This window comes from Acanthochromis polyacanthus, chromosome 1, assembly GCF_021347895.1.
Source record: "Acanthochromis polyacanthus isolate Apoly-LR-REF ecotype Palm Island chromosome 1, KAUST_Apoly_ChrSc, whole genome shotgun sequence".
NCBI lineage: Eukaryota > Metazoa > Chordata > Actinopteri > Pomacentridae > Acanthochromis > Acanthochromis polyacanthus.
In genome coordinates, this window is record NC_067113.1 from 15,111,110 (window position 1) to 15,133,954 (window position 22,845).

A 22,845-nucleotide genomic window follows, 5' to 3' on the forward strand; every position below is an offset into this window, starting at 1 on the left:
ACACTCATGCTTGGATGAGAAAAGCACATTGAGCGGAAACTTGCACCAGTTGGGAGGGATTTTGTGCACCAGTTAGTGAAGTGGAATGTGCTCAAGGAAAAATATTTCCAACCATCATTAGTGTTTATTGATTCTGGCGAGCAAGAAAGGTGCTATACACACCAAATGCAACCATGAGGCGGCTTTGTGGACTTAAATGTTCACTTGCTCATTCCTTCCTTTAATTTGCACCCACTATCTGTTGCTCTCTTTTCTTGTGCTTTATACAAATCGCAGGTCTCTGTGGGCTGAGCCCCACACGGCAAACTTGGATGTGAGGCTTTTTTCCGTTAATAAAAATCCTCCCTCTGAAGTCGAGCATTCTGAATATTTTCCTCAGCTCGTTTCGAAGCCTCAGACAATTCACACTTGCCCTTCCTGCTCTGAAAATCAGAAACACTCTGAGGACACACGATGGAAAAAGGAGAACTATGGCTTTGCTCAAATTCACGGGACCTCTAAGCCTGGCTCCTAAAACCAGCAACTGAACATGATCAATCATGTAAATTTGTGCCTGTTTAATGTATACTTCTGGAAACTTGAAGTATCTGGCGAGCTTTAGGTTCACACGCATGTGGAAACTGAGCAGATATCTGGATGAAAGACAGCGAGGTAGCCAAGCGTGTTACTGTTTAGTTTACTTACCAGCAGGAAAGCCACGCTGCTTATATTTCCAAATGTATATTGGAAACATGGGTGGTTAAGCGCACATTTAGTACAGATTTCCATCTGAACAAGACCCAAAGTCTACATTTTCCCTCAGCCCCTCCATTCATCATTCTCCTCTTTTAACCTTTGTTATTTTTGTTTTTCTTCCTTGCAGTCTCGGCTGCTGGCAGAACGATTGTTGTCTCAGAGGAGACGGAGAAGAGCATGAAGGTGGCATGGCAGCCTGCACCTGGAAATGTTGTCAACTACCGCGTTACCTACAAACCCAAGGTTGGAGGGCGCCAGCTAGCAGCCAAAGTCCCCGGTGGGACTACATTCACTGTGCTGAGGCGCCTAACACCCCTCACTACCTATGAAATCACTGTTCTGCCTGTCTACCGTTCTGGAGAAGGCAAAGCGAGGGAAGGAGAAGGAACAACACGTATGTTGACTTGCCATTCACTACACCACAAATGCTGCTTTTTCTGTTGCCCCGTTTTAGGAAAAGTCTTTATTGTGCATGCCACACTCAGCCTCACATCAACATCAAACTCATAACCATCTCATGCAAAATAAGTGAAGACGTATTCTTATTTAGTCAACCTATGTGTTTCACTTCCCCACAGTATCACCATACAAAGGTCCAAGAAACCTCCAGACTTCAGAGCCTACCAGGACCAGTTTCCGTGTCACCTGGGATCACGCTCCCGGTGATGTTAAGGGCTACAAAGTCACTTTCCACCCTGTTGATGATGACATCGACCTGGGAGAACTTATGGTCGGTCCCTATGATAACACCGTGGTGCTGGAGGAGCTCAGGTGCATCTTGAAGCTTATTTCATATTTCAACTTTGAAGAACATTCTCTAGTCCAATGTGTGAGCAATTTATTTATTTATTTATTTTTTTGACCAACAGAGCTAATACCAAATACACAGTGAGCGTGTTTGGTATGTTTGAAGGAGGAGAGAGTGTGCCATTGGCTGGAGAGGAGAACACCACAATGAAAGATGAACCTGACCTTCCACTTATTGAGGCACCAAGTAAAGATACCTAATATTCTATCATAAAGCCCACATGTATATGATTTAGATTGTACTCTACCGCTAAAAGAATAACAGAGGAAGATGTTGGATGCCAAAACTAACCAGAACACAAACCACTGCAATGGTTTTAGTCATACTGTTACTATGTCTGTCATCACCTTTAAGGCAGTGTCACCAGTATGTTATGTCTATGTGCAGCAACAGTCAAACACTGGAGACAGTATCACACAGTAAAATTTTTTGCTTTGGAAAATACACTCTAAACTCATGCCCCATAAAAGCCGAAGAGTTTCTGTGAATACTTCTCGTCCAAGCTAATTGTCTCACGAAAGAACAGATGTAATGGCATTTCCATCCGTCCGCCCTTTCCTTACTTTCTTCATTGTGTCACTTTGGGCTTCCGCTTTTTATTTTCCAGTCCAAATACAGCCAGTGTCGATACAAGCAGTGCGCGTGTGATCTGTTTGCAGTTATAAAATGCTTTACTACCCAGTGAGTCAGAGTGTGGCAGGCTGCAAGTGTGAGAAGAGGAAAAATGTTGTGTTCACTGGAAGCAACTGGGAAGGTCAGTTTGACCGCTAAGCTGTGAACTCGATCCTAATAAGGATGCAAATGCAGATTCGGTGACAAATCGCAGCTTTACAAAATAAAATATTGGAAGTGAGAGATTCTCACTCTTACTTGTAGCATCTACTGGCTCTCAACAAGCCTCTGGACCTAAAAGAGAGTTGTGGGTGTGATAAAAGACTTAAGTAGCAATGTGTTTTATTTCTCACCCACAGCAATTTTTATTGCAGTGTATTTTCATATGTTTTCCCCTTCTTGCACTTATATCCTAGCCAACAGATCTTTTTGTTGTTGTTGCTGTCATTATATCGTGTAATAGACCCACATATTGGAGATACTGCATGCTTACAGACCAGTTTTCTTCCTCTACAGGTTTAGATTATCTGTGTATCATCTAACCTGTTTTCAGCTGCAGACAGTGGCATTTAGTGCAACATCTGCCTTTCACTGCTGCACATCTGCAGCCCTCTTTTAGGTACCGAGGATCAGATGCCTTCCTTGTCATCACACAGGTGTTTGGAAACAGGATGTGAATATTACCCTGCTGCTCTGGAGGGCACAGTAATCTCTCCTGTGGAATTCTTTGATATGCCATGAGCCACTGATATTCTCCTGATCTGCCCCTGGAACTAATTTGTGGAGAAATACTGCCTCAACACGCTGCAAAGACAAGAAGATAATAATTAGAACACCTGGAAAATAAAAGTTAGCCGATAAAATAAATTCCTCAGACAAAGATGAAATGTAAAGACAGAATGCTTTGCTGCTTGTCTCTTAGGCATTCTGGAAAATGTTTTGTTGATGAAGTGAAATTTTATATCATGTACTTTTCTTCTCTTCTTTCTTTTCCTCTCACATTCCCTTGAACACCTGTGACATCATTATATTTCACCACACACGTCGCTTTGTGTGAATGAAAGTTGCGTTGCATCTCCTTTGAAACTTTCACCTCCACTTCGTTTTGACACAAACTTCTGTCCTGTTAGATGTCATGTGTAAGACCAATGCACAGGCTGACATTGTGCTGCTGGTTGACGGCTCCTGGAGTATTGGACGTCTGAACTTCAAGACTATCCGTGCCTTCATTGCCCGTATGGTAGGAGTCTTCGAAATTGGCCCTGAGCGCGTCCAAATTGGTGGGTTTACCCAGAATCAGCAACAGTAACATACATCAATCTGTTGTTACTAACAAGGAAAAACACTGAGGTTGGTCTGACAAACTTTTTGCGGTATCTTTAGGTCTTGCTCAGTACAGTGGAGACCCAAAAACTGAATGGCACTTGGATGCTCACAGAACCAGAGAGTCTCTCCTGGAAGCTGTGGCTAACCTGCCCTACAAAGGAGGAAACACCTTGACAGGTACTTCTGTCTTGCTAGTGGTAGCACTGCCCATGTATCTGTTTGTGTTGTCCATGTTGCAAACAGTGTGATAAATGCATATCTTTGTTGCAGGTCTGGCTTTGAACTACCTCCTCCAGAACAACTTCAAGGAAAATGTTGGGATGCGACCCAACGCCAGAAAGATCGGTGTTTTGATCACTGATGGCAAATCCCAGGACGATGTCAATGTCAACTCTCAGAACTTGCGCGATCAGGGCATTGAGCTGTACGCTATTGGTAAGAAGAGCTCACTTCTGTTCGCTCTCACAAACCCATTATATGAGGTACATGTGCTAAACTCCATTGACTTCATTATTGTTGCTTAGGTGTGAAGAACGCAGATGAGAATGAGTTGAGGTCCATTGCCACTGATCCGGATGATATTCACATGTACAATGTTGCTGATTTCTCCTTCTTGCTGGACATTGTGGACAGAGTTAGTGACAACCTCTGCAACAGTGTCAAGGGACCAGGTATGTGGTGATTTTAGAGAAAAGCATGCACATCTCTAACACATCAAAGTGGAGAAAGCAAGAACAAGCAGCACACTGAACTGCAAGGGCAGACTTCTTTTACTTTACAGCTACTTATAACAACCCCATACTACAAAGTCTGAGCCAACTTTTCCACTCCCCAGACATTAGATAACCAGCATAAACATAGCATATAGCATTCCAGATGCACAGAGGGTTACACATCTGGCCCACCATGAAGAGCAACACTAGTAGAAAACCACCCAGGTCCTTGGAAATGATTGCAGATCTATTATTTTCTCCTTCCCTTAATATTCCTCTACCTCCTTGGAAAAGAAAATTGTCTGCTCCTCAATCAAATTAAAGAGCTGCTATTGGACACTGTAGGGGAACTTCCTGGGGAGGATGTGGCTTTGCATTCTCAAAAAGCAGTGTGCTCTGTATTAGGGTCTGCTAGGACTTGTTGCTCCAGAGGCATGCTATGTTTTTACCCATTGCCAGACGCATGTTTTTTGTAGAAAAGCTATGAAACCAGTTAACTAGGATGCAAAGATTGTCTACCTTGTTCAGTACATCTAATTAACTGAAAATCAGTGATTATCAGCTTAAGCATTAAAGAAAGCAAGCAGGTGTTCATTTGCATGGCAGTGTATAATGCCTTCTGTGATTACCCATGCAGCATTTTTAAAAAAAATCATTCTGTGCTTATATCAAATAGGAGGTGCTCCAGATGCACCAACCGATCTGGTGACATCAGAAGTGACTCATCAGTCCTTCAGAGCCACCTGGACCGCCCCTGATGGCCCAGTGGAAAAGTACCGTGTGGAGTACATGACCGTATCAGGACGCCCACAGCAGGTATACCACCCATATCGTGCTACAATCACACAAACGGTCTCAAATGTGACTAATTCCAAAAAATTGCACTGGGATGTTGGCTTTATTTTGTCCTGACTCTCTGTTTGTGATGCTAATGGGAAATCTCCACTCAAACTTCTATTTCCAGCCTCCTGTTTGTGTTGGCTTCTGTTTTGGGATCTAATTACATTACAATCTGACAAAGGGCAAGGAAACAAAAACACACAACCCTCAGTTTAGAGGATTAGAAAGCAAATAGTAACTTCATGAGCAATGGCTGTATTGGCCAGCAGGGCCTTGGCTTCACAATGTGTGGAATAGATGCATTTCTGGTGTCTGTATCCAATTACATGTAAGAGATGTTTGTTTGTAGATGAGGTTTTATTATTGTTTATGGATTTGAAAATGAAGAACGTGCTGAGTTTAGGTCTGGTTAAAAATTGTCAGATGGCTTTCTGGTTTTAATTGGAAAGCTTTGCAAAATGCAGAAGATATTCCAGGAAATAGATATAATATTTAATTTTTAATACTTCAGCTCCCTTCCTCACAACCACTACCCCATGAGCCTGAAGTACGTATATTTACACATCATAAAAATTTACAGTGTTTCCAGAAAGTGTTTCCAGACATGCAGAAGTTTAAAACCCTTAAAGATCACCCTTTGAGCTACGATCTTCTGAGTGTTCCTTCTGTTATTAGGTGTTTGTTGATGGTACTGAGACAACAGTGGTTCTCCAGCGCCTCAACCCTCTGACAGAGTACCTGGTTAACGTCTACTCCGTGGTGGGAGAGGAGAGCAGCGAGCCCCTAAAAGGAGTTGAGACCACACGTATGTCTTGTTTTTCTGAGTTTTTCACATACATCTAACTTGTAGCATTTGATTTAAAGAGATTTACTTGTAAAAAGACACATATGGTAAAAATTGCCATCAGGAATGTAAAAAGCAGTACATGTGACACTGCTAAAAAATAGACCAAGCACTCTTTGATCATTCAGTGAAGATGTGACTATAATATACCACATTTACTTAAAGAAGCATACTCAAAAGTGTTGATTTAGAGTTATACTTTTCCTGCTTTTCGGAAACCTGGATAAATGAGGTTGTCAAAAAACATCGGTTTCAATTTCAGCAGGCTCTTCTACACTCATAAACCTTTTACTTTTATGATCGGTTTCCCTTTGAGTCAACCACCATCGCCGACTCTCCATGGCTGAGTTGTATAATGTAGATTTAATGCACTCAGTGACTGATTCCTGTGTGGCCTCCATTACTAAAATCTTCAAAGGTAATATATATCTCGGTCCTGTTTATAAAACCATATGTGGCTGCAAAAAGATAGCAACAGTAAATCTTAATTAGATGCAAATTCAAAAGCAATTGGAGCGATTACACTGGGTTTCAAGTGCAATTTTGCCTTCGCTCTTTGTTTCTTTTAGGATGTTGTTATTTGCTGTTTTATTAGTGCTGTGTAGAATAGCGGAGATTTAATAGTGGTGTACAGTATCTACAAAAGCACATATAAAACAGCACTGTAGGTTGAATTTGTGGAGTGTGTATGGCAAACAAAAACAATGCAATCAAATGAACATACAGAAAGAGCATGCTTCAAGATGTACAGCAGCTAAACCAGATATTATAATGATTACTATAAGTATTGTCTGAGTTCATACATAGCCGTAAGTCCATAGACGGACAGCAAATGCCTTCACAAATATAGATATTAGGTAAAACCTCGCTTTCACTCTGGCGCTAGTTGCTGCCTTTAACGTCTTTATGTGGCCATGCAGTGCCTCTGAGTGCCGTGAGGAGGATGACCATTTATGATGAGCAGCTCTCCACCATGCGAGTGAGGTGGGAGCAGGCAGCGGGAGCCACCGGCTACATGCTGCTCTACAGCGCCATCAATGCCACCCAGCCCACCATCGAGCAGGAGGTAAGAGACATTGTGAGAACACTGAGAACACAGTGTGTGCGAGGGCACGTGGCCAATCAGCTGTGGATATAAGAGAATAGGACAAGGAAAAACTTAGCACATGCACATGTGTTTATGGGTGGACAAAATTCTGCATTCTTGCACGCACTCAAATGCCCCAAACACACGCAAACACTTCAGTGAACACTAAAAGTGACCGAACACTTCAGCTTGCTGTCAGCAGATTTTTTTTTGACTAAATACAGATTTCACACTTTTAAATAACATTTCACAAAGCCACCAGTGTTTGCCTTGTCATTCAGCAGACAAGGCAAAAGGGAAAATACAAAGAAACATTGTAAGCCACAAAGGGGTGGACGAACCATGAGCTCACTCTGCCAAGGGAAAATCATCATTTGTTCATGAGGTGTCAGATCCAGTGGGTGAAGACCAGAATCAGCAGATGTGCTTCAACCGAAATATTTCTCGCAATATTCTTATCCACATGTCTCTGTCACTGAGGAGTCCCTGTCATCCACTTCTCCTCTGACCTTATGCTGTTTATTTGGTTTGGTCTCTTTACAGATTAGAGTGGGAGGAGATACAACTGACGTCCAGCTGGTGAAGCTGCTTCCCAACACGGCCTACACACTTTCCCTTTTTGCTCTCCATGGAGAATCAGCTAGTGAACCACTGACCGACCAGGGAGTCACCCGTATGTTGATGCTTTATCATAAGTTTATTTCATTAATTCAGCACACATTGCAAGAAGCCATTATAGATTGTAAAAGGGTGTCTACTCATTAACACAACTAATCTTTGCTCCCTGCTCAGTGCCCATGCCGCCTGCGGGTGAACTCAGGGTTCGGGATGTTACCCACAGCACCATGTGGCTTTACTGGGATGCTGCTCCTGGTCGTGTTCGCAAGTACATCATCACCTACAAGCCTGAGGATGGAGAGGCTAAAGAGGTGAGTTTGGCTCCGGTTGTGCTCAAGTTTCAAGCAGTACTAAAATGAAACACGAGGCGATCCGATGTCGAAATGGTGAGGGTGTCTACCACATCATCCCCTGCTTTCTTTCCTCACAACTCAACTGTTGCCTTAATAAAGGGAAAATGTATGCACGCAAGACATAAGAAGCCAGTGTTTTGATTAGTCCCACACTCCTATTGCATTATCTGTTGTCTGTTCGAGTCATCAGGATTGATGGCGACTAATTTATATAGATGTTTTTGACTGATCGTTTATTACACTGGCTTCAACCACATAATAGAGACTGCAGCTGGTTGGGTGGACATCAGGGAATGTTCTGGAGTCCAGTGAAAAGATTATGAAACTATCACTACATAATTTTGCAGGGCTTAAAGGGTGGTTATGGTGGATGAATGCTTTATGCTTGCATGTCCTCTTTTGGGACTTGTTGGGCTACAGCAGCAAACACCCCGGCCCACGTTTTGCTGCTTCCTTCGCCGTAAATCAGGTTGAGGTGATCCTCAAAGCTGCAAGGGTGGAAGCACACATGTGAAAGTGACTCCCAACTTAAATGATTAGACACACATTTAGCAACTGTTAATGGGTACTGCAAATTATTCCATGAAGTTCAGTTTCTTAATATTACCTTATAAATTCAATTAAATAAAGAACAGGGAAACCTGTTTTCTTTCCTTTAAGGATCACAGGTGTTTAGTGAAATGTAGTAGCTTTTGTTGTTTGTTGCATGTTTTGTTTGTTTCAGTTTTCCTATGTTTTATGCCTTCTGGTCAACTTTCCTCCCAGTTTTATGTGGTGCATATTACTGCAAGTGTTCCTGGAAGCTGTGAATGGAATTAAAGTTTTGCAACACTTTTTACACAATTTTACTAAAGAGAAAAACACCTGCAGTTCCTTTTTTCTTTGTGTTTAAATGACCTTCCCAAAAGCTCTACATATTGTTTTATTGATTTTCTGCAATAATATTTAACAAGTGTGTTTGATTCTTCTTCAGCTGGAAGTGGGAGGAAGTGTGACCACCAAGCAGTTGGATAACTTGGTCTCACAGACCGAGTATGGTTTGGCTGTTACTCCAATCTACGATGAGGGACCTGGACAGCCAATGTTGGGGGATGCAATCACAGGTAAAAATGTCTATTATGATGGAAATGTGGGCAATTTCACTAGTTTTCCTGCCTCTTATAGAAGAAGAGATCACGATTAATTTTCTTCTCCTTGCTCTATAGATGTGGTTCCAGCACCAAAGAACCTGCGCTTCTCTGAAGTGACTCAGACCAGCTTCAGAGCTACCTGGGAGCACGGAGCCCCTGATGTGGCTCTGTACCGCATTGGCTGGACTAAGAGGGGCGAGGACAACTTCCAATACGTAAGAGAAAACCAGCTGTAGATGTTTACATTTGAAATAAATCATGCATTCTTGATGAGTCCCACAGTGAACACTCTGCCTTGGAGAAGACCTCCGGTGGAGGCGGCGAGAACATCTAAAAAACAGACTTTTGCACCCATCCAATTATGATCTTTCCAATATGGATTTGCTTCTCTTTGGTTTGTATTGGCTTCAGTTTTACTCATCCCACATGCTGTGTTTGTGTTTTCCTCATCAGGCCATTCTGAACAATGATGAGTTAACCCACGTCCTGGAGAACTTGGAGGTAGACACGCCCTACGATGTGTCTGTGACTGCAATCTACCCAGATGAATCAGAGAGCGAGGATCTGCTGGGAACCGAGAGGACATGTAAGAACCCAGCAGCTATGTGATGGCACTGTTTTGTTCTAATTACTCTGAATCGCTGTGTTGGATCATGAAGAAACTATAGACCAGTAATTGACCCTTTGATTTTGCCTTCCGGATAAATGCTCATTCAAATGCTAAGTCAAGGGTATGCCCATTATACTTTTCTATTTTTGCCTCTATAGTGTCCAGGACAGTTGGTCCCCTACGTAAGTATATTTGTGGTAAAGCAAAGAGATGCCTTTTCTTTCAAGCGACAAAAGCATGTTTTGTTATTTCAACCGGCCATCGGCACTGTTGTTCATTGGACAACTGTTATTTCATCATCAAGCAAGGCCCTTAACTCATCCACCACTCCAATGGTGCTGCAGCTGACTCAGCCCAGTTTTATCTTGTTTGTCTGTCTGTGTTTGGCCCGTTGTCCATGCCATTCATCCCAAGCCTTCTTCATGAGTATGTTCTTACTCAGTCGAATTAAATGGCCGACAAAAGCCATTTTTCCATTATTCCATCATGCATGCCTGGCAAAACAAGGATTTGAATCCTTGTTTTTGAAGCCAATTCCATCAACCATCATCTGTTCATCCATCCATCTGTTCATTGCATTCATCCATTCAGTTTGTTCATCATCATCATCAATCCATTGCCATTCAAGAGAATCCATCCCTGCTTCAGAAAAGACAAAATCCCTGAAGAGGATTGTCTTTTCTTCTTTAAAGCTGCAGTCCTTGTGGCCAATTGGTAGACATTCCTTGTTTTTAAAAGAAAGGTAAATTACTTGAAATTATGAGGGCAAATTAGTGAAAGCACGGAAACGTTAACATGAGCCGACCAAAATATCAAGGACTGTGTCTTTAAAAGATATTTTAAGGATGCCATTTGGAAGAATGCCCTTACCACATTAGCACACCCTGACTGGATGTAATTCTGACTGATGTTCTTACATGTGCGCTTTACAGCACCCAATGCACCTCCCACCAACTTAGTTGTGTTCAACGAAACCACCACCAGCCTGAACGCCAGGTGGAACCCACCTCCAGGCCGAGTCCAGAACTACAGGATCACTTACGTCCCCACAGCTGGAGGCAGGAGTCAGACGGTAAGTAGCTCATCAGTAACTGGCTGATTAACAGGGATTTCTCAAAAGGAGAAGCTGATGTGGTAGTTGGTTTTATTGAAGAATTACTAGAGTGTAAATTAGCTAGCTGGTAATCCTAAAAGTTACAATTTATGATCTACAAAAGGCTAACTTGGTAACCTTGATACACCTTCTTATAGATACCGTTTTGTCAGTTATTGGCATGCATTAGTTTCACATTAACACTGAAGCCCAAGCAATTTTTGGACAATTTTTGCTACTGTGACATTTTACACACATTTTACACACTTAACTCCACATTTATTCACATTTTTCACTGTATGGTATGACACAGTTGTAATGTTATAAGTAATTAAAAACAGTAAAACCAAAGTGGAATCAACATGTACAACATTTTTAACACAGTTGTTAACAACACTGGAAAAAATGATGTCTCTATATACTATAGATATTCAACCTAGTTTTTGATTTTCTTTCCATCCTTGTCTTCTTTGAAGTCTTTTTTGATGGAACTATATGTCACAGATGAGCAGTTCTGTTTTTATATTCTTGGGCTCTGATAAATGGTGTAATTTTCGTGAATTTTTTTAAACGATAACATGCTATTTAAACCCGCAAGTGGGGTTTAGGGGTTCAGAGGGTTAAGTAGCCTGACAAACTGTGGTTCATGGCTCATGGCTTTAACTCAGTCAGTGGATTTGTTTCATCCTCCAGAGCAGGTTTCCCTTCAGGAGTTATATGTGCGTCGCTATAACTCTGCCACCGGTATTTCATTATTTTAGTTTATTCAGTGTAATCTCATAATCTGTTGTTTGGATATTGCAGCATTAATATGGACAAACCCCTTTCTACTTTTTCCTCAGTATTTCCTGACATTGCAGACTGTCCCCCGCTGGTCATGCATTTTTGGCTGACGTACTGAATGTGCAGAAGTCTTTTTGGACGAAAGCTGAATTTTTGGTTTCAATTTGCTGTCAGACATTTCTCATTGCTTCCACAAGCAGCATTTAAAAGTGAGACAGAAGAAGGCTAAACGGGGCTTATGCTATTACACAACATTACACACTGATAGCCACACTGATAAATCGTTGGTATTTATGGGATTGAGAAGTTGCTTAAGAGAGATAACATTTAAATGTTGCGAAAAGTTTCACTTGACACATCAGGAGGGTGGATCACTAAACCAGACATACTTAAGAAAACAAACATTTATCTGCTGTTACTGTGCTGTCATGATTATCTGCAAGTTGCATGTTTGTTTGTGTGTTAATGGAAAATGGAAAGCGCCATTCCAGTTAGGTCGGTGATAATAATAAGAGACTACTGTGCCTCAAGTGTCATCTTCTACACAGGAGATTATGTTTAAAGTGCAGCACAAAAATGCTGCACTTAAAAACTTGGCTATTAGTTATGGAGAGTTAACTTTCTTTCCCTTTAATTTATCTTGTCAGGCTTTATGTACTAAATTACCCTTCAGTTCAACTGGTGTTATGTAGGCCATTAGTTGACCAATAGTTTTCCTTTTAACACAATATGGAACGACTTTCTTCTTCAGTACTTGATGAAATGTAGTCATGCTGATTGTCTGAGCGATATCACACTGAGAGGTTGATGGAAAATTGGAGGCTAGAGCGCTAAGTTCGTCCAAACGGTCTTGGTTCAGCGTTGCCTGCGAGTTTTGCATTATTCCGTCTGGGACATCAAGTGTGTTTTTCGGAAATGCCTGACACACATTTTGCACTTGTGTTCAAGAGAACTACTGCCGAGCCAAGCAATAAAAATTCAGACATTCGGTTGAGAAATCTTGGGAGAGCTTTGCGGTGATAAAACAAATCCAGAGGGGATCAAATCAGACACATGCGTGTGACACATTATCACGCGCACAAATCCACATGCTAATATACTCTCTTCAAATCGACTTCTTAGAGCTTAAACAAAAAGCAGTATACTAAATTCATCATCAGTTATGTAAAGACACGCGACTGTTTCATCCATCAGCGTAAAGATTTACTTTGGCCACTGCATCATGTCCAAAAACACTGAAAACATTCCTCCTCTGAAATGTTGACAACCTGGTAGCTTTCAGGTAGAATTCTTTCCACCAGGTGATTAATTTAAGGCACCCATGTAGAATTCTTTATCCCATCAAAAACAAATCAAATATATTTTCCATCAGCTCAGAACAGAGTTGCAGAGGGATGTTTTTAACGCTCCACCTGGAATGATATATTTTATTGTCATTTGATGAAGGAAATGCCAGAATCTTCACAGAGAATGATTAGCCAAGCTAACCACTAGTCTAAATAACTGTTGCTTGAGTAATGTCGTGGTTTCTCTCTGATGTCTGTGATGTGCAGGTGAAGGAGAAAAGTCGTAACTACATGTAATAATACCTTTATTTGTGCAGCACAGCCCATACAGCAAGTGTAACTCAATCATCAATAAAAATAAGACCATAAAATAAAAGATTAAAATAATAATGAAAAACACAAGACAATAAAATATAACAAAAGCCCTCAATGAAAGTAATGAATTGGTCTGGTACCAGAAAATTAAAGGAACCTACACAAAAACCCAAGAAATACAAGCCAGAAAAGAAGGTTTCATTTGAAGCCATCTATTGAATCTCATGTCTTCATTCATTATTATCACCTTGAGGTCATAAACATTTGGCAGCATCAGTAACTGATTGAGCTAATGTGCTTATTCTTATTTAACTAGACCCAGGTTGGAGGAAAGAAGAATACTGTCCTTCTTCCCAAGCTGACCCCTGATACTGAGTACTCCATCAGCGTGGTGGCGGTCTACGCCAAAGGAGTCAGCAGGGACCTGAACGGCATTGGAAAGACCAGTAAGTTGACCACCACTTTAGGGGCCTCCTGGAGGTCCAGCAACATCTAGGAAAAAAATGTGTACTGTTGTTAAGCTTGTGGTGTAGTCATTAAAGCTTGTAGCAGCTGTGTAAGTATAGGCGTTTCAAGAAAAATGTTGCTCCAATGGGATATATGCGGTATAAAGTGTATCGTACCTTTATGTTACTCCAGAGCCTTTGGGTGGCGTCAGGAACCTGCGTGTAACTGACCCCAGCACCAGCACCCTGAACATCCAGTGGGAGGCTGCTGAGGGTAACGTTCGTCAGTATAGGATCTTCTATGTCCCCGCAGCTGGAGGAGAAGAAGAGATGGTAAGCGGGAAACTAGCATTGCTACTTATCGTGAGTTACATGCTTAGATCCCAACCTGATGTTTGTCACGTTTCACTTGTTTCTAGGTGCAGGTATCAGGCAGCACCTATAGCACTGTGCTGAAGAACTTGCAGTCTGATACCGTCTACACCGTAACTGTGGTTCCTAATTATTCTGCTGGAGAGGGACAGCGCATGTCTGAGAATGGCAAAACACGTAAGCATTGTGCAACCCATGCAAGAACTTTAAGACGCAATAGTGAGAGCTTTTGAAGACAGCTTTGAGGGCTTAGAGAAGCCCATACAGACTGAGAAGAGGCCCTCTGTGAATGACACACTGCAACAGCAGTGGGATTTTTTTTTTCTTAAGTCAGGAATCCATTCAAGTCAGTCCAGGATGAACTTACTGGCCTTAGCTGCTGGCTTGCTGTCACTGTATGTCAGCGTCCTTCAAGAAGGCAGTCAGTTATAGCTGATTTTTTTCGTAATATCATCCAAATCCTTTTAAACGCCTGTAACCCAAGCCAACCCTATCAAATACAGTTTGCTTCTCAGGAAGTGAATGAATGTAAGTTTAATTTACGCCTTACATCTAATGTGTAATGTGAGATATTATGTACAATGACAGCATGAAGCTCAGGCAGTTTAGTCTGATCTTCATCAAGGAACTTGGACTTTCCAGTTTCTCCTACAGTTAAACCACCAAACTCTGCTGGGAATGAGTCAGCATTTTGCGGGGTGATTGCGTAGGAAGGAATTCCTCCGAGCTGGCAGCATTATAACGGTGTCTCCTCTTTCTTTACCGTAATATTGTCCATTTATAGGTTGGAATGAAGGGTAGTGGTCAGGATAATGGTGAGGCGGGGGAGTTGGGGGAAGGGATGTATTGAATGTTTGGCTCCCATTTGGGGAAAAAGAAACAGGGGGGGTTAGAAATGAATAGAGAGCATTATATCTTTTATGGCTCTCAACTCACTTAGCTGGGGTCAAGCTCCATTCCTGCTACTGCTACCCCCATTTTCATTTGGTAGCAATGGTCTTTCATGTTTAGCGGACGTTCATGTTTCCTAGACGCGACCAAACCACATTAACCGAACTCTTATACAGTATGCACAGTATGTGAGCTCACACAGCCTGTTCTTCTTGGAACTTCTGCTTCATACCGGTTCAGATTATTCTCATTTTACTGAATTAACCAAGTATCTGCGCTCATTATTTGAGCTAATGTTGCTATTCAGTGACTGCTCATTGTGTTTTAAAATTCAAAGTCGCTTTCTAGGCAACAGGCTTTGGTGTGTGAAAGCTTTAAAGTACGGAAGCTTGCTTGCTGTGCTTTGCCCACTACATTTTTTCCCCTGCATTTATGGGGTTATAATGGGGAGCGGCACAAAGCCTCCAAACGTCTGCTTTGGTTTTTTAGAAGGCGAGCTTCGAACAGGGTTGTACATACGCCTTGTGCATCCTTTTCATTAACCTTTAGGGCACTGAGAGGAAGTGTCCTGTTGATAGCACTATTGTTAAATAATGTCTTAAACTTGTCTCTGCTGGTTGCTGGGGCGTATTGTTGGAATTTTATTGAAATGTTCTCATGTAGTCCTTTTCTGGCTAACTAGTCTAGACCCTGTTTTTTTTTTTTAAAAGGAGGCAAAGGATGAAGGACAGTAACATGAGTTAGGGGATAACCAAAGGTGTCATTTAGACACTTGTAAATAACCTACATGAAAGTGGAAAACAAATAGGAATGTAACACATGCATTTGTGTTTCATTATGTGTGTTATTGTTGGATTGAGCCTGTAATTTACTGACTGCTGTCCATTAGCCCTCATGAGTGCCTGACCGAAACAATCGTCTCATCCTTTCCCTCCATCTAACTCTCCATGTTCTCATCACTCTTCTCACCACTCCTTTTTTCTCTACTTACCTTGACCCTTATTCTAACCTTCTCTCCCTTATCTCCGTCTCTAAACCCCGTCTCACCTCCCAACATTCCTTGGCTGGACAGTGGAGCGCAGCCCTGTTAGAAACATCCAAGTTTTCAATCCCACTACCAACACTTTGAACGTTCGCTGGGAGGCAGCTACCGGTCCAGTCCAGCAGTACCGGGTGGTCTACGCTCCAGTGACTGGAGCCAGGCCTTCTGAGTCGGTGAGTTTCCATCAACTGTGTAAGGAGAAGTATGGTGTCGCTCATATGAATACAAGGACAACACATGAAGAGTAGATTTATCTCCATTGCGCTTAGATCATACATTATACACACAGAAACACTGACTCATCTATCAGGAAAATGAACCACTTTGTAGGTATGAAAACATGTAGCCCAAGCAAAAATCCCTTTGTGTCCAACATTTGCAATATATCACATGCCACATGGTGTACATCTAACTGTTGAAAGCAATTAGTCTGTTCACCAAACGGTGTAACGTGACTGTTTGCACATGTGCATGTTTGCAGTTACTGCCAATTGGATTCTTTTTTGTAGCTTTAAACCAAGACATATTCATTAACGCCGAAGATGTTTAATTGCTAACTCCTGCTCTCTACACAATATGTGCCATCTGGCGTCAGGGTGCCCACATCTTCCCGTGCAAAGGATTTCTGGATTCCTTAAAGAATCCATAAAAGCACTTTTAAAGTGTTACTTTGCATCACATCATTAGCTTTCTTCAGCATCTGCCAGAAAGATTGCACCACAACAGTCCCTTCACTGGTCTCTTAAAAGTGTATTGATAGAGAGGTGCACACTGCCTTTTTCCCCACCATTTGTGAGCACATTTATGGCAGGTTTAGGCTTTTCCATGGCCAGAGCCAATGATGTGCGTCAGTGGCAATGTGGCCTTTTCCAGCCAACACCATCAAATTTAACGCAGCTGGAGATTTGCAGCATGAATTATCAGCTTTACCAGTGTCGGCAGTGATTTTATTTTTTTATACTGAGACTCCCAAGAACCTCAGTACATTTTTTGACCAGGAGAGATGGGAACAGGCTGCAAGCCATGCAGAAATAAATTACACAAGAAGACACTGCTGTTGTATTTACGAGTGACATGAAATCACGGCAGGCAGAATCAGACACTTACATAATAATGGTGACTCTCACACTTAAAACCCTTTCAAAACACATTCTCCTCCAGTCCATCAAAAGCTCCTGCACAAATGTTCATTCCTCACAGAGGTTATCACCAGGACAGATCCCTGAAGGAGCTCTGGCCTTATTCTGTTTAGTTAACTAACCCAAAGACACAGTGAGTGAGGAGGAGGTGGCCCCTGTGTAATCAGCTGTCTTCACTTCCTTACTGGGTTAAACAGCAGTGCTGGCCTGTCAAACACTACCACACCTTTGAACTTCAAAGGAATATTTGAGTGTTACTTTCACTAGGTGTTGACAGCAAGGGGCAACTGAGTAAATGGTAGATGTTAGAGGTAGTGTACAATATCAGCAGCTGTCAGAAGAGAGGGGAAAGGTCTTTGCTTTTGTAATTGTTGGGTTGGGGTCTGTGTCATGTCTGCACAACCCTACATAATTCCTTTAAAATGTAAGAAATTATTGCATTTTTTGTGTGATTTTTACATATACCAGTGTAGTTTACAGATTTACTGATGTACCTGGCTTTATGTGCGCAGGTTTTGGTACCAGGAAGCACCACTACAACCATGCTGCAGCAGCTGCTCCCAAACACTGACTACAATGTTGGAGTTGTTGCCCTGTACAGCGACGGAGAAGGACCTGCTATCAGTAATGCTGGAAAGACATGTAAGTAGTTGTTCTAGTGTCTTTAAAGACATGTTTTTGAGTGGAACAGATAATGTAAGGAACTTGTACATTATGTTTCTTGGAGAACAAGTGCAGATATCTGCTACAACACCTCTGAGACTTAGAAATGTTTGCAATGAGCAGCACAAACTAACACTTTATTCCTTATGTTTCCATGCTCAGTGCCCCGCAGTGGTCCAAGGAACATGCGTGTATATGACCCCACCACCAGCACTCTCTCTGTTAGCTGGGAACATGCAGAAGGTCCTGTCATGCAATATCGCATCACCTATGCACAGACCACAGGAGACCCTATTGAGGAATATGTAAGCATATTTAGAATTATACATCCTATATTTTGAGATTTCACGCCATTTAGAGAGACAAATATCTGGCTTTTGGCTGTATTCTTGCCATGGATGATGAACCAGCCCTCAATATACTGAGATGTACTTTGTTCTTTTGTTAATCATTTTCATCTTGTAGACTACAGTACCAGGAAACAGGAACAATGTGGTCCTTCAGAACCTGGACCCAGACACCCCTTACAACATCAAAGTGACTGCCATCTATGCCGACGGACCAGGAGGAGAGCTGGAGGGAGATGGACGCACGGGTAAAAACTGTTCCATCCATGCACTCATGTGTCTGCGTCTTTTTTAACTTATGCAGAGGACTTTTAAGGCCTGTGGACACATTCGATATAGGCTATTATCAACTGTTTTGCGAAAACATGCAATCACCAGAGAGCAGGAAATCTGTGTAGACTGATCCATTTGATTAGGATCCTGAATCATTGTACATTATAAAATGGAATAATGGAAATTCTTGGCTTTTTATGAAGGCCAACAGCAACAAGAGCGTCTGCCAGAGAATTATGGACTGCCGATACTCCAGTGAAGGGGATCTCATGCTTGCAGTGCTTGCCAGTGTCTTGCCTAATTTTGCCTCCCAAACAAAAGAGATGTTATTATATATCGTAATGCTCCTCTGCTCCTTCAGGCAGCTCATTATTATATTTTATGATTTCTCTTTGATGTGGTGGCATTTATCGTTCCATTGATCACATGTTGAGATATTTCAGTCATAATTAAAAAGTCATAACCAGCAGTGAGCTATAATACAGTAATTACTCTGCTGATAGATTACAACACTGAGTGCTCTGGAATTCAACTAATCCCATTGCAGGGAACCTTAGCCTGTGTTGACTGTGTTGTCGTGTCTTGTTTCCTGCAGTGGGTATGCTCGGCCCCAGGAACCTCCGAGTCTCTGATGAGTGGTACACCCGCTTCAGGGTGTCCTGGGACCCGGCTCCCTCCAGGGTTACAGGATACAAGCTTATCTACCAGCCTGAAGGTATGAACATTGCAGTTTCCTTTCATTCTCTTTTAAGCTGCTGCTACACAGAACACTGCATTGCTTACAGATACTTATATAACACTGATGTCTCCTTCTCAGGCTCTGATGAATCCATGGAGGTGTTTGTTGGAGACGTGACCTCCCACCAACTGCATAACCTGCAACCTGGAACCACCTATGACCTGAAGGTGCTGGCACAGTACAGCACAGGGCTCAGTGGACCTCTGATTGGTCAAGGCACCACATGTAAGTTGATATTGCTATTATGTCTTAGCTGACAGGGATAAGCGTGTTAAATTGAGTTGATGAGTCCTGTGTTGAGCTTGCAAATAGGGGATCTTTTTGACACAGGATGAATGCTGCATGCACTAATGATACTCTTGTTTGCTCCTTTTAGTGTACCTGAACGTGACAGATCTGACCACATACAATGTCGGCTTTGACTCTTTCTGCATCCGATGGGCTCCTCACAGAGCAGCCACTTCCTACAGAGTCAAAGTCAATCCTTTTGACCGTAAGTGCTTTACTTGGTTACATATTATGAGAGCTTTGTTGAGTTGTACTTTAAATTTGTTGCACCTATCTAATCTGGACACTCCTCTGTTTTCTTTCCCTCTCTTTTAGCCTCCAAGCGTGGAACTAAGGAATCACTGTCAGAGGCTCAGATAGCAGTTATTGCTTTGACGGCTTGAGCCCTGACACTCTTTACAATGCCACTGTGTACACCCAGACCCCAACATGGAGGGACCTGGAGTCAGCGTCAAGGAGAGGACATGTAAGAAACCTGCTTTATGCTTAAATACAAGAGGACAGTACATGTTTTGTTTTACTGTTTTTTTTGTTTTGTTCAGTGAATATCTCCTTATCAGCTACAGCATGATATCAATTTTCTGCATGTGATTCTGTTTTTTGTTTTTTCTTTTCACAGTGGTCATGCCACCGAAGTACCCACCGAGCCCCCTCCTCCTCCTCCTCCAGTGACAGTCCCCCCTGCTCTTGATGGTGAGGAACGCTTTAAAATTTGCATCTGTTGGCTAAAATACTTTGATAATCGAGGTGAGGTTAGGAATTAACACCATTTTGCCTGCACTACAGTGTGCAAAGGTGCCAAGGCAGACCTGGTCTTCCTCATTGATGGTTCATGGAGTATTGGAGACGAGAGCTTCAACAAAGTCATCCAGTTTGTTACAAGCATGACTGCTGCCTTTGATGTCATCAGCCCCAAGGGCATGCAGGTCGGTTTATCACTCCATAAATGTGTTATTCCATGTATCTCAACAACAGTTATCATCAGCCTCTTTATGCTTTTGTTCTTCTTGGAACAGGTTTCATTTGTGCAGTACAGCGATGATGCCAAGACTGAGTTCAAGCTCAACACCTACCATGACAAAGGCATAGTGTTATCAGCTTTGCAGACTGTCCGCTACAGAGGAGGCAACACCAAGACAGGTACATAAATGCAAGAAATCATCTTAGCAAACTAACTGTTCTAGAGAATATTGATTGTTGAGATCTGATGTTCCCTGTCTTCTATCCTCCTTCATCCAGGCGTTAGTCTGAAGCACGTCTATGAGAGGTGTTCACGTCCGACAGCGGCATGAGGAGGAACGTCCCCAAGGTTCTGGTGGTTGTGACAGATGGACGCTCCCAGGATGACGTCAAGAAGGCGCAGAAAAAACTGCCAGCAATTCCGGTACGTGTGGGATTATTTACCGCCATTTGTGTTTGTATGTGTACTGGACACGATTGAGTTCCTTCATTTGAGCTGAAGTTTGCAGTCACTTTAATAAGCTGTTGGAATAATCGCCACAGTGATGCAACTGTCTGTGGTTTTTGGACGCTTAAAATGATCTTTTGTTTATTGTGTGTGTGTTATGCCTCTACAGGCTACAGTGTGTTTGTGGTTGGAGTGGCCGACGTGGACATGGGAGAGTTGAGAGTCATCGGCAGCAAGCCCAGTGAGAGACATGTGTTTGTGGTGGACGACTACGACGCTTTTGCCAAAATCCAGGACAACCTGATCACCTTCATCTGTGAAACGGCCACTTCCAGTAAGGCAACCGTTAATATATCAATAAACCACGATTATAGTGTAGTTTTTCAGCATGCCAGACGGAACACATTACGTTTGCCCTTGTAATTTCTGTAGCGGTGGATTTCATTAGCGCACCTGCAGAAGGAACAGGAAGCTCATCCATTGACGTTCAATTCTACAGATCTGCTGCCAGAAGAAAAGCATAAAGAGACATGAATCACATTCTTTAAACCCTAATCTGTTTTTCCAACTTCTTATGACTTCTCGTTGTGTTTCAGCTTGTCCTCTGATCTACATCAATGGATTCACCACACCTGGTAAGCATACAACATCACCAGACTACATACACATTAGCTAATCCCTCCAGAGCTTGTTGACATTGAGAAAATGCTATTATGCAATATTGTAGAAGATTTAAATGTTTCTTTTTCCAAGCATTCAACTTGTTGCTCTTCCTTTCCAGGCTTCAGAATGCTGGAGGCTTTCAACATCACAGACCGGACATTCGGTGCCATGAATGGTGTGTCCATGGAGCCAGGCTCCTTCAACAGTTACATCGCCTACAGGCTGCACAAGGATGCCTTCCTGAACCAGCCCACCAAGTAAGAGCTGAGGCTTAACAGTATTTGTGTGAAAACAGAGCGAATGTGAATCTCACTTTGTGTATATTCCCAGCCTATTGTCATTATCGCCTGCGCACAACAGTACTGCTCAGCCAAAGGAATCATTCATAATGATGTTCAATAGACTGTAAGTGCTCTTTTGCTCTACGCCCACAGCCCTATTTGTTGCAGAATATGAGGTGCTAGCTTGAACAAAAAATATTGGTCATAGAATTAAAAGTCCCTGGACCAGGCCTACCTCCCACCTCTTTCAGACTGGGACTCAACAATCACCCCTGGGTCAAGTGCTTCGTCTCTTTATTGGGCCCCATTTAAGTGGTGTTAGACATTTGCGGAACTGCTGGAGAATCCAAACTCTTCAGGATAGTTCGCTAATATGTTTATAATGATGCGAATTTAGTGGTGCGTGGGCGCAACCATTGACTTAATGCACACAAATGGAAACACTTCGAACTACAGCAAAGGGAGAAGACAGAAAATACGTTCAATATGTGGGCAATTTAAGCAGGCCAGGTTCAATTGCAGGTTCTGCAGGCCTGTGTATCACTGTAGCAGGATTTAATGGTGTTAATCCCTAACATGCAGTATTGTGACTGCTGTTGTCATAAACGTGCAGTTGTGACTCATCACAACTGTTTGTTTTATCACTTACAGGGAGATCCATCCGGACGGTCTTCCCCCATCTTACACCATCATCCTGCTCTTTCCGCCTCCTGCCCGATACACCCTCTGAACCTTTTGACATCTGGCAGATTGCTGACAAAAACAACAACCCCGAAGTCGGGGTCACTGTCAACCGTAAGTCTCCCATAATGTGTTTGTCCTCAGCTGGAGGGGGAAGTTGTTTGTAGCCAACTAAAGATATACACAGCTGTTCACTCTTATCTTATGTCCTTTTAAAAAGTTTTTCTTTTTTTTTTTTTACCTCTTCCCTTATTTACAGATAATTAAAGATAGCTGATCAGAGTCAGATATAGTGGCAGTACAACAAAGGAAATGGAAGCATATTAAAATAAAATCACTGACTGCTTTGAATTTGAAGTTAGATTTGCCTCCAGTTCTTTATGTTTTATTGAGCCCCTCATAATTAAATAAGTATCTTTTACAAATGTGCTGTTCCACACGTGGTAAATGCATGCAAAT

The 22,845-nt window shown here is 42.2% G+C and overlaps 1 protein-coding gene across 1 annotated transcript in view; it reads left to right on the top strand.

The window, feature by feature from the left end:
• col12a1a (collagen, type XII, alpha 1a) overlaps window positions 1–22,845 on the top strand; it is a 57,558-nt gene that overhangs the window by 17,293 nt on the left and 17,420 nt on the right. The window contains 39 exon segments of the mRNA XM_051950556.1: window positions 863–1,129; window positions 1,314–1,506; window positions 1,605–1,729; window positions 3,286–3,435; window positions 3,539–3,658; window positions 3,752–3,916; window positions 4,006–4,152; window positions 4,871–5,010; window positions 5,710–5,839; window positions 6,799–6,944; window positions 7,509–7,638; window positions 7,758–7,894; window positions 8,910–9,039; window positions 9,142–9,281; window positions 9,520–9,652; window positions 10,609–10,748; window positions 13,470–13,599; window positions 13,793–13,932; window positions 14,019–14,148; window positions 15,935–16,077; window positions 17,556–17,685; window positions 17,869–18,011; window positions 18,172–18,301; window positions 18,922–19,041; window positions 19,144–19,290; window positions 19,442–19,558; window positions 19,669–19,689; window positions 19,692–19,772; window positions 19,775–19,828; window positions 19,981–20,046; window positions 20,140–20,279; window positions 20,370–20,493; window positions 20,593–20,616; window positions 20,619–20,748; window positions 20,929–21,095; window positions 21,358–21,396; window positions 21,543–21,681; window positions 22,357–22,405; window positions 22,407–22,500. Coding sequence (XP_051806516.1) covers window positions 863–1,129; window positions 1,314–1,506; window positions 1,605–1,729; window positions 3,286–3,435; window positions 3,539–3,658; window positions 3,752–3,916; window positions 4,006–4,152; window positions 4,871–5,010; window positions 5,710–5,839; window positions 6,799–6,944; window positions 7,509–7,638; window positions 7,758–7,894; window positions 8,910–9,039; window positions 9,142–9,281; window positions 9,520–9,652; window positions 10,609–10,748; window positions 13,470–13,599; window positions 13,793–13,932; window positions 14,019–14,148; window positions 15,935–16,077; window positions 17,556–17,685; window positions 17,869–18,011; window positions 18,172–18,301; window positions 18,922–19,041; window positions 19,144–19,290; window positions 19,442–19,558; window positions 19,669–19,689; window positions 19,692–19,772; window positions 19,775–19,828; window positions 19,981–20,046; window positions 20,140–20,279; window positions 20,370–20,493; window positions 20,593–20,616; window positions 20,619–20,748; window positions 20,929–21,095; window positions 21,358–21,396; window positions 21,543–21,681; window positions 22,357–22,405; window positions 22,407–22,500 — 4,851 coding nt within the window.